The sequence below is a fragment of the Aricia agestis genome, chromosome 11 (genome assembly GCF_905147365.1).
Source record: "Aricia agestis chromosome 11, ilAriAges1.1, whole genome shotgun sequence".
Lineage (NCBI taxonomy): Eukaryota > Metazoa > Arthropoda > Insecta > Lepidoptera > Lycaenidae > Aricia > Aricia agestis.
The window spans coordinates 12,081,418-12,094,200 of record NC_056416.1 but is presented as its reverse complement, the minus strand read 5'-3'; the positions used below and the strand labels follow the sequence as shown (position 1 = coordinate 12,094,200).

Here is a 12,783-nt window from a genome sequence, read left to right as displayed (position 1 = left end):
ATAACTGTAATTTATAATACGGTATGAAATAAATCAATGTCACACGAACACAGATTCAATATTTATAATAAGTTAATGCGTAATGAAAGCGTAAGTCTACAAATCCTACTTAAGGGTAACTTTTGATAAAGTAGACGTACTTTGATGACTGTCAATGTGGAGCTAAGTTGAAACTTTCCCTCTTATTAAGTTGCTTATAAGACGGTTTCTATATTTTTGTTGTCGAACATTCGTAATATTGTTATGATATTTTTTGCCGATATCGAGTTCAAAACAAGAATCTGGGACGTGATTTAGGTATGCCCTTGTCTATAAGTTAAAGGAGATGGAATTCCAACATATTATTATTTACATTTATATTATCATGGTGATGTTATAATATGATAATATGGCCAGTTTCTCCTTAATTAAAGTATTACTTACGTCCATCATTTTAAGCTTACTTTGCCAACAAAAACTCATCATTTATACTTTAAAAAATAATATTTATGTTTTTATGGTTTCAAATTTCAGTTACTTTCACAAATTCAGTAAACATTTTGTAACTGTTTAGCAAGTAAATGGGATGGAAAAATCAGAAATATTCGGCCGGGATCGATTGAGCGTAGTATTGGGCTATTGGATGTAAGCTGCGCCGGCCGCCTAATCCCACGCCAGCTAGGCCCAACGTAAATTTGTGTAATTTCGAATCTAGGCCAAGTGCCAAGGGATCGAGCAGCTTCGCGGTAATAATGATTGATGGCGTCTGGAATGTTCTGTCATCCAACTATCCAATATCTCTAAATGCTTTAACACTTTGTTGTAATAGATGTTATGGTATCAGTGGGAATTATGAAATATCCTTAACAGTTCAGTGCTCTCATAAATTTTTACTTTCTTCACACTTGACTATGTTGTATACTCATACTTTATTTGTCGGAAACGGCTGCAACATCTACTTGATTTCCAACTTTTAGGTGGATGGAAAAACGATGTAAGAATTTTGTAAGACAAATTATAAAAGTATGTTTCCTTTAGTATAAGGTCAAATTATTATTAGTAATTTGTTCTCAAAAACAATGATTAATATACAAGCAGTACAGTTACGTGCAAAAGCCACTATTAGGCTGCGTTTCCACCAGAGATGTGCGAGGATGCGTAGCGAGGGATGTGTTTGTAAAGAACCAATAGAATCGCTTCATTTACTTCGCCTTGGTCAGCACAGCTCTGGTGGAAACGGCTTAGTAGAGTTAGATTTTTGCGCATTCAAAACAAGCGCACATTCCTATGTGTGCAAGAGATGTTTTGCGAGAAATGTGTGTTGAGATGGATGTGTTGCTAGGTTTGCGCATACTGTACCAGCGCATTTTTACAGCTCCGCTACACATCTTCGTAAGCACATTTTCATCGCACAGCTTTGGTGAAAACACCTACACAATCTCACAACACAGCTAGACATTTTCGCATGACACATTTCCCTCGCACATCTCTGGTGGAAACGCAGCCTTAGGATATAATATATACCTCTTTGTATTTTAGTGCACATTCGACCGCACTAAATTATCTGTATATCCGGAATAAAAGCTGGCGATGTTTGTTGTAAAAAACAAAGCAACACCGACCACTCAATTCCTCGTAGTGAGACTATAGAAATTGAATTTCAAATAGAACGTAATATTCTGTGGTTACTCTATGCTATGTGGTTAATTTTAATAGGCTTCTACTTACATCAAATAATAATTTTATGAATTTTATAAAATATACTAATGTTTCTTTGTTCTTATTAAATAGGATGCAAAATTTTTTTTTTTTTTTTTTTTTTATTCAGAAAACTTACAGCTTTTCAAAAATTTCACTATGAGTACAATTATTATAGAAACATAAAGCCATTTATAAAGTTTTCACATATAAGTAACAAAAAAAAGAAAAAATAAGCATTAATATTATGTAACATGCAACAGTTGTAACTCGAAAATGAGAATAAGCAAAATAAGCAACAACACTCAATAGTCATTAACAACAAATAACATAGCTAAATTTATATACAAAGATCACTCACAAAACGCACTAATTACACATTGTAACTACTCAGTACCATAAATGTAACAATATTCATTTTTCAGTTTTAAAATACTCATTTGATAAAAGCCTACAAATCTCGGGCGTTTTTATTTCAAAGATGTCTTCAATATTTCTACCTGAATAAAACCTATTAAAACTTGCAGTAGCTCTACACACAAATGCATTACGGCGGTAAAACGTTTTAAAATGACCGATATTGATGCAATTTAATATTGATATACAATAAGATTTTTTTCGCGAACAGCTGAAAGTAAGCCATAATGACGCTGAATATACTAGAACTTTTTGGAGTTTACAAATTAATATCAAGACTAAAATATCGTTTTGTATGTACTTAGTAGTTAATGGTAAGTACGGAACCCTAAAAAGTAGGTTTTTATGAAATCATGTTTTTAATTTATGATAAACCTGTAAATAGTTGCGGTTTTCCACTGCAGATATTCGTACGATCGCTTATTAGAAATATCGAAAAATATGCAAAAATCCAACTAGAAATAACGCAAATTGGTTATTACTTTCGGAAAACTTTACACAGTTCCCGGCGTACTATCAATCCCACATTCAAAGTGTATGCGTTACAGAATTGGATTTGTGCCCGTAACGAACTTTCTGCAATTTCGTTTCTTTTTTTCCAAAAAAAAAAATCCTTTTAATTTTTTCTGTGCTGACATTCTGTTGGAGGAATTATTAAAACAATTGCGGAGTGTGACGGAAGTCATACTGAAGTTTAAATAAAAGAGAAATCATAACATTGTAAATTGTCAAAGAAGTATTTCATAAAACTAAAATAGTACAAAAAGTGCTGAACATCTTAACAAACAAGACATCTAATCGAAGAACGAAGAACGATATAAGGGACTAGACAAGTACGGAATCACAAAATAAACAGCTCGTCCTACGATGATACGAGAAACTATGTCAGTTTTGTAAATTACAATAAGCCGTGAAGTAGTCCGTGGACGGAATCCACGATGGCGGAGGCTTTGCTTGCCCTTTTTGTCGATACAAACGTCAGGCGGAGACAATATAAATGGATATAATTTCACGATTAATAGCCCAGAATTATATTAGCTGGGGTATCGGGTTTTTCGGGTTTGATGGGATTTAACACTTGATTTTATCGTAAAATATTTTTGTCATTTTGATGAATCATTTTTGCGTTTTTGTAGCATAGTAATAATTACACACTTTATTCGTTAAAAATAAAAAATGTGTCGTAAGTTTATAAAGAAATATGCCTAATTAACGTGATAGATCTTACTACAAACATTGTGCGTACAGTGGATTAAGAATAAATATTAAAAGATGTATCGTAATGTTTAGTACAATAAAATTCCTACGCAACAAACAGCGCCTACGAAAAACAAAAGAACGCAGCGATTGCGGAATAAATTGAACTATCATGTCGGCATCGATGGAGTCGACCCAGTTATACTTATGATACATCATGTAATAATATCAGTACTATTCTATATTCGTGCGTATTGCGTACTGTATTAGTTTGTATCAGGCACAGATTTCGCCGAGCCCGGCCGATTTTGAATCGGTACCAATTTGGCGCTGCGATAAAAATGGAATTCCTTTTTTGCGAGTCGATTTACCTACTATCTTATTCGAGACAGAAATTGTATTCGCTTTAAGGTCGGGCAATATCGAGCGTCGCGACGGACGGCCAATATATTGCGGCCGGCGGGGGCATCGCCAATTTAAAGAAAGCCCACTGAACCGAAAGACAAGCGCATTGGCGGTTCACGGGCGTCGCATCCACCTCTCATATAATTTACAATCCACTGAACTTTAAAATCGATCTTCGTGAAACAAAACGAGCTCTGTCATCCACCCGGCGACGCTCAATTACCTCTTTAATAAGACAATTTCCTGTGACGAGGGAATTATTCGCGTATAAACGGTATCCTGAGCGAGTTATCTAATTTACTAAGTTGTTTAGGTGGTGTGTGCTTAAATATGGGTTAATTAGGTTAAATTTTACTTGAGATTTATCTTGCGAGCCTACCGACCAACCACTTTATTATACCTTACTCATAATACAAGTTTAGTTCGCTAGTGTATCACTAAACTGAATAGATGACCACGTATTTAAAATATTGAAGTTATAATCGATAGCGCGGTATCGACCTGTGTTTACAAATTTCATTAAAAACGCTTAATGACGCCCCTTATACCTTTCATTGAATTAATTATTAAAGATTAGGTTTTCCTGTCATTACGTCGAAACAGGATATCAAAAGGGTGAGGCAATCACAATCGGCCGAAGCTTTACATCTAAACTTGTATGTAATGCATGGGCTTATCTATCTCTTAATACCTGTTTAATGAAAGGGTAGATCATAAATCTACACGTTTAAACTTAATAAACCGTCCTATTGGGCTCTCGCCGGCGTAATTAATGTACTATCATACGCAAAGTTCACAACTGTATTGAGACTACATAAGTATGAAAGTTTGCTCAGAGGTGAGAGTTCCGTTTAACTATTTAAGTTCTAATATGTTTATACAATTTCTACATCAATTTAGTCGTGATATAATTACAGAGGATCCTTGAAGCGTTTCCTGCTTAGTTTGGATTAAAACGTACAATATGTTACGATACCTTACAGTGTAGTAGTGGATTGAAGTACTTATCGAAATCGTATTGGTTCATAAATCGTATTTGGACACTATTAAAAATATGAAAGTGTATTTGTCTGTTTCCTATATTATGCTTAGGGCCTGTTTCATCACTTCCTGAGGCACTTTGCCTAATAAGCTATTCACAGTTCTATTTTTTTTACGTGGTAGAGCCATGCTTCGGCACGAATGGGCCGGCTCGACCGGTGAAATACCACGGGCTCACAGAAAACCGGCGTGAAACAGCGCTTGCGCTGTGTTTCGCCGAGTGAGTGAGTTTACCGGAGGCCCAATCCCCTACCCTATTCCCTTCCCTACCCTCCCCTATTCCCTTCCCTTCCCTACCCTCCCCTATTACCCTATTCCCTTTTAAAAGGCCGGCAACGCACTTGCAGCTCTTTTGATGCTGCGAGTGTCCATGGGCGACGGAAGTTGCTTACCATCAGGTGACCCGTTTGCTCGTTTGCCCCCTTATTGCATAAAAAAAAAAAAAAAAAAAAAAAACAACTTTTTTGACACATTCTCCATACATGATCTACCAAGTCAATTGGTGGATAGCCTTATCAGGAAGAGGTGAAACAGGCCCTTAATCCCTTAGATATAATAACTCCTAAAAAATAGCGAGAAACGCATTGCTTTATATTACGGAAAATACGGTACCAACTTCATGTTTGATTACATAGCAACAAAGTTGCGAGCTTGAGCCCCTGTGATGCTTAAAACATTTGAGAAAAAATAATCACATCCCTGTTCTTGCAAAACCACGCACGAAAGTGGGGTGACTGAAGAAAAAAGCCAATGTAAGACCGTCAAGTGGTATTTAACATTTTCAAAGCTACGGAAGGCACTAAGTGTCTAGAGTGCAGAATAGAGACAAGTTGAAACTTTTGGGGGATTAAACATCTCTAAGATAGTAAAAGGAGGGGAAGTAAGTTATCTTCGGCACCGCGCGCGGCTTGTATGTGTGCGCCATAGTATCAATGCGTCGCCACGTACGGCACACAACAAAATCTCGGCCAGTTTTACTAGGCTGGTACCCCCGAGATTTTGTTGTGTGCCGTACGTGGCGACGCATTGATACTAATCTCTGTCTGTCTCTAATCTACGTCTAGGAGCTTAATATCTGGGTTTACTTACATAATATTAATATTACATCTACACTTAAGATTTTTTTAATTTAGAGAGACTAATAATATTATAAGTTTGTTTGTTTGAACGCGCTAATTTCAGGAACTACTGATCCGATTTGAAAAAATTAGTGTTAGATAGCTCATTTATCTAGGAAGGCTATAGGCTATATAATGTTAAGCTAAAATCAATTGGGCAGAAGAAACATGGGAAAATGTGGAAAAAACGGGGAAAATTATATGAAGTTCCTTATTATCAGCTTAAGAACCACTAGAGTATTTTTTATGTTTATGGCACACATGAAAAATAGACCACGTGAAGGAACATAGACTGTTTTTGCGGAAAAATGTACGGTTTCCGTGAAGCCGGGCAGAACATCTACTTTTGTATAAGATTAAAGTTATCATGCTTTCGAAAATCTCAATAAATAAAAATTAATTTTACATTTTTGTTAGTCTTGGTAAAACTCGAGGATTACAGAACTTATTTGACTTTAACTTGTCTTGAAATATTCGTGAAAGTCTAGGCAAGGTTTATTTAAGAGATAACTGATACAAAGTTGACCGGGTCATCTAGTAAATTATTAATGACACACATTTTGAAGTAAAACCCATCAATAAGTGTTGTTTTAATAACAAGGCACATTTTTCACTAACTTTTAAGCAAAACGGGTAAGCCTACTAATTTACTCGCAATATCACTGAACAAAATTTATAATAACCATAAAGATGAAAGGGTGCAATTACGCTATTAAGAAGGATGGCCAATTAAAAAGTAAATACAGGCATAACGGCGTTGTAGATCACGACGCTTATAATTTGCGCCGTAAAACAATTTTTGGGTTCAGTTTCATAAAACGGTTATGCTTCATGATGTCATTTGTTATTAGGACTTACAATCATGAGATTTACAATTAGAATCGGGTGAAAATAAACTGTAAATTGTAAAATTGTAAGCGGGCCCCCTAGACGATCAATATCATTGTGTATACGTATTGTGCAATATTATTGACCGTCCAGGGTTTTCAATCTTGCTGTCAAATAAATTGTTCAATAAATATTGTGTGTGATATTGCGCAATAGAATTGATCGTCTAGGGGCCCGCTAAGAAGGCTAAGGAGACACGCTTTTTTAATGACTTTTTTATAAAAAGTAGACGCAAATACATCTATTGCTCTTATTTAACTTTTTCCTTATGAACAACAAATCTCTTGCAACTGCTCACATTTTCAGCAATCAAACAATCTTTATATAAAAATAAACATTTTAGTAGCCTAAATGCGTACAAAATTCTGTTGATTCGCCATTAGGAAGTTATGACCAGGCGAAACGGAAGGAGGCTAAAACGGTATAATATATCACATCCTTTGTTTCAGACCGGAACTGTGCGTGAGACACAAGTTCATCTATCATCATTCCCGATACTCGATCATTAGTGTGTTTACTTCAGCAACATCGGATTTGTGTTAGGCTCAAAAGTTATAACAAGGCCTTTCGCTAATGCGCCAGCTCCGAAGAACTACCCGGAAAACGTTGTTTTGCCATAATATTACACCTTACACCGTTTTTTATATTAAATTATTTTGAAGTCCTATTGAAATCTATATTTAATATGCGAAAGAAAAACTTTGTATCCCTTTTGACGAAAAATGGGGAAACGTAGGTGAATGAAATTTTGCCCAGTTATAGTTTATATGGTGAAGGAGTGCATCGAGCTAATATTATTTTGAAATTATGCTTTATTTAACACTAGAAATACCGGAGTGGTCAAATGACCGCATTTTCGTTTTTAATTTGCGATATTTTTGATACCGTTGCGTAAAATTCGTTTTCCTCTCGTGACATTTAATAATTTTCGATTGTTTAAATTGTGATAACGTGTTTTTAATGATTGCTCAATAATTATAAGTTTTAAATAACAACCTACCTAGAAAGACCGCAGCGGTCAGTTGACCGCTTGAATAAAATTTCCAAAGAAAGTGGGTTTTTCTTTCAAGTTTTAAATAAATGATCACACACACTACAGCTGCTGTAATGTGTGTAATTTTTTATCTGCACACACTGACAGATTTTTAAGTGACAAGCCTATACATAAATTACGAATTATACTTTTTTTATTTATGGTTTGAAGTCTGTTGACAACAAGTTGACAAATTGAAAATGGTTTTTTTTTATTACATCTTAAAAACTATTAGGCAATGCTTACACGACCAGTTTGAGACCAGCTGAGTCCCAGAGACAAGAGTTAAAAAAATATGATACAGTCGATATTTTTTACAAATTATAGGTAGTAGTCCTAATGTCGAATTTCGACCATTGGGCGATCTCTAGTAATTTATTAAAACTTGTTGCGTAGTTTTATATATTTTCATAAAGGTACAGATAGCGGGAAGCGACAAGCGACCTTGTTTGATACTATGTACTGAATTTCCGTAACATCATTGTCTTGGAATTCGTTTATCGCGCAGAAATCGAATGATTTTCCCGAATATTAAGTTCTATCTTATATCCTTTCGCAGGATCAAAGTAACCTTATATTTAAGTTATATAATTTACTCCCCCTACGTAGATGTCGCATTTACCGTTTTAAAGCCTTATTAACTGATAATTTGAAATCTACAAAATTATCCTAAAAATACAGCAGTAATCTTCAGTATGATATTAATGTTCCTTTCATAGTTATTAATTTCCTTTTTCTGTTTATTACACTCATGATATCAGCTTCCAAAGAAATACCAATTTGTTTAAATTGAAGCATATATTCAGTATCTCCCTAGTATTAACAAATTACGTTTATTTGAAACACACGCCAATAGATAGATAATTTCATTAACTACATATTTGCAGTTTGAATTTTTCGAAGGTCAATTTTGATCTATGATAAGTAAAAAAAAATAGGTTTTTGGTGCGATCTCGGCAAATGTATGGTCAAGGTCGTTTGCTCAGAGGATGGCCTTAATGTTGAAGATCTAACAAGACATAATCACTTTTGCATTAGTAGCATTGCTACATCCTTATACACTAATATGTTATGTGTGTTGTTGCGGAGGAAATAGAGATCAAATATTTTGCAAGTCAAGCATGTCCGCTGCCGCGCGCGCCTCCATAATAGGCTGTTGCTGAGCTTTGGTCAAAATATCTTGCCTCTCTTTCATAATTCACGAGAAAGGTCTCATTTTAAATTAATATTATTAGCTTCCATTCAAACTGGTGCGATTAACTTGCATAGTAAATTCTTAATATATTAGACGTGCAAATATGTACATTTTTTGTGAAAACACAATTTAGAAACGGAAACTCAACGAAAATTATTCACAAAACATTAAATTATTTTGGACCAGTCACTATTCTAAACGAAATTCTAATAATATTTGTGACAAATTAGTTCAGAAACATGTACGCTAAAGGAAAATATCGAACATTTTCTAAGAACATGTCTCCGGTATATTACGCTTTACGTGTTTCAAAATATATTTTAGTAAGAAAGCTCTAGGTTTTAAGAAAACGCTACGGCTTCTACATAAAACTTATTTGTAGTGCGTCGCGATTGTAAATTAAATTCAAAGGTTGTAAACCTTTACGGAGAAACAAACGACAAGTTGACGTAGCTTTATGGAAATTAAATTACTCTTTCACAGCACGTTGATTGAAAATAAATATTACGTGAATAAGGAAAAATCTTTTTAACTAAATTGTTATCTACTAGACTATTGACAGAAAATAATATTATTACTAGAGATCGCCCAATAGTCGCAATTCGACCTTAAATCTAATTATCTTCTTCTTTTGGCTCCCCGTTTAAAGTAATGACTATTTCAGATTTAATTTTAAATATAATTAAATTCAAATCTGAAATAGTTTATTAAATATAAAAAAAACAAAATCACAACAGACTTCAACCATAAACAAAAGAGTATAATTCGTATGTATAGGCTTGTCATTCGAAAATACTCGTATGGTAGTGTGCACATTGTAGTGTGTGTAATGTTTTATTTGTTAAAAAAATGTATGATAAAAGGACAATTTCAAAATAATATTAACTCGATGCACTCCTTCACCATATGAACTATAACTATGCGAAATTTCATGAACCTACGTTTCCCCATTTCGCGTAAAAAGGGTTACAAAGTTTTTCGCTCGCGTATTAATATTATGATAACTTAATTTTTGAGATACGAATCACAAAAATCTCATTCGAAAATTCAGGGATTCAGCTTAATATCGAAGCGCATTTCTGATTAGCAGCCAAAATGAAAGAAATAAAATAAATGTTCGATGCCAGGGGGATTGTACAAGGCGCCGGTAATAACGACCACAATTTTTCTAGTTAATATTTCCACCACGGAGTGCGTTACAGATATTTTTGGCATATTGAGATTTTATATCTTTTTTATGGATGCAGACAAGTGGGGCCGCTATAAAGTTAATGTTGTATTGACGTGTGTCATTTCAACTTACATTTGGGGTTTGGCTCAGTCATGAGTATACAGGCGAAAAAAGATTACAGAAAATATACTTGACTCAATACAATTTATTCTTTGTTTGTGTTTTTAAGGCATTGGTGATTTTTCTATAAAACAAAACAATGATAAAATTATGAAATGTATTAGAATATGACGCTAGAGCTCGTTTTATTACTTCAGTATAATGTTTCAAAACTTTATTTCTTTCCTGTCCTACTTGATTTTGAAAATCTACGCATTGCATTGCGTAAAATCTTATAGTGTAACTAGCTGTCCCGGCAAACGTTTCTTTGCCATATAAAGTATTTCGGCCGTATTATTTTATTGAAGTGACTAAATAAGTATGTCACCATGGCAACGTCCATCGCTATCCCGACGCACAAACAATGGTCGCCGTCAGTTTCGAGTTGTAATAATTTACTATTATTTATTCAACAAATGCACTTATCAATATAAAAAGTATCCAGTAGCCGATTCTCAGACCCACTGAATATGCATATAAAATTTGGTTAATATCACTAAAGCCGTTTCGGAGGAGTACGCGGCCAAAATTGTGACACGAGAATTTCATATATAAGAAAGATAATTGTACTATATTACTTAATTAACTAAATACTAATAAACTTAAATTATATTTTTCCCCAGGTAAGTGAATAACAAGTACATTTCAATGAGCTATTCCGTGAAAACGTCACGTTCTTAACACACTTCGACGAAATCAACAGGTGCCGAAACGAAATTGTTTCAATTTTATTAAAAAGTTATATAAATTGATAATTTCACTTCATCGGAAATCGCAATTTCGCGTTTGGACAAAAAGTTTTTCAGTTTCCGCTTCGGCAGCGTTAGAGTAATATAACTATGAGTTTTATGAAGCTGAATTTATGCAAGCCATAAACTTCGCTGCAAACAAAATTGTTCTTTGAGAACGCGATTTCAAAATATTTGAGGTTTCATTATTTCATTTGAGCTACTTTGCGGTAGGAAAACATGAATCTAGCCGCGGGCGCTCGCATTATTATCATAGGAATTGTTTGAACATTTTACAATTGCTTTATGGACATTTCTAAATGCAAATGTTTTGGAAACTTTCGAGGAAGATTCTTTACATTCTGTTACAACGTTTCGAACATTATCTCCGTGAAAATACTCTTTCTTCTCGTCGTGAAAAGATTTTCTTCTTCGGGCGATTCTTTATTTCTCCGGCCGCAGGTTTATTGTTCGGAAGAAAATTGTTATTGTAATCTTGAACTTTAGGCGGTCTCTTAAAATATTTCCCAAAGGTCAGGTAATTTTAGTTAACAGTTTAATAGGAAACAGCACTAAAAATAATAGTGTTTCACCGAGATACATAAGTTTGATAAAATTCGGTGTGCGTTCGCCGATTGACTGCGCGACTCGTCACGCGAGGCGAGAATTAAGGACCCAGTAAATGAATTATTTCACGGATTTCCTATTTTTTCCCAAAATTAATCATGTAAGTTCAGCATTTCGATAGATAATGTATATATTTTTTTCTATGTTATTGTTTTAATATATATCTAATTAAGAATCACCGGTAAATATTAACGAAATCGTAAAATAAATGTTACCTACATAAGCCGCAGTTGTATTTGAATAAATTTTCCAAAGGTGTGAGCGTAAAAATTATGGAAGTCACAGGTGATTGTCACAGAATAATAAAAATTTCAACCCATACTGCCGATTGAAAATTTAATTTTCTTGGCAAAATAAATGTATCGGTGAAATATTCGTGTTTAAAAAAATTCAACTTTAATCAAAATGAGCTGTTGTTGTTTTTTTCATAAAAATATAACTACCACAAACACAATTTCACTTTAATCACCACAAATTTTCTTTACAACACCAGCACTTCCAAATTCACACCGATAAACTTAATTTTTATAAAATTTCCCGCATTTTATTACCGTTTAAGCATATTTTTCTACGTGAAAATAATTTAAACTGTGTGTATTTACTCAGAATTCACAATGTTTTTAATTTTTACGCTCAAACAGCTGGATAAAAATTCTTCCGGGATAGTTTTCCCGGTGTTTTAGTAAAGCGGCCCCCGGGCGATAAAGAAAAAATGGGCAACTCGAACTGCTCACTGTTAATACCACCTTTACATGCAATCCTACGATTTCATTTCTAGCTACTGGAAGTCTCGTTTCTTAAAAAAAATCGTACATTTACTGCGAACATTACGACAGTACTTCGGCGTCTTTCGATCCTTCGGGACGAAGGGAAACGGATAAATCTCGCACTGGAATAGTTCGCACGGGGAGGTCGATTAATCTGTTTGTTGTTTTTATCGGGGGTCGAAAGCGGCGAGAAGAGAGCGACACGACGGCGCCGCGCGGCCGACGGCGGCCACTCGTGGCCCCGCGAAGTGCATCCGAGGCGCGCACTCCACTCGACAAAACTTTACGCTCCCGAAATAAACTTTTCGCAACGCGCGCTATCGATCATTCACAAATATGTAATACTCGACGCGGTCGGCG

At 34.7% G+C, this 12,783-nt stretch overlaps 1 protein-coding gene across 6 annotated transcripts in view; it reads right to left on the bottom strand.

Moving 5' to 3' along the window:
* LOC121731909 (RNA-binding protein Musashi homolog Rbp6) overlaps window positions 1-12,783 on the bottom strand; it is a 618,826-nt gene that overhangs the window by 199,585 nt on the left and 406,458 nt on the right. The window contains exon 1 of one of the 6 annotated variants that reach the window (XM_042121597.1): window positions 12,470-12,773. The exons of the other annotated variants lie outside the window; for them this stretch is intronic. Within the exon in view, the coding sequence (XP_041977531.1) occupies window positions 12,470-12,484 (15 nt within the window). The 5' untranslated portion in view covers window positions 12,485-12,773. Of the gene's footprint in view, window positions 1-12,469; window positions 12,774-12,783 lie in introns of those variants that run through there. 6 annotated transcript variants of the gene reach the window in all.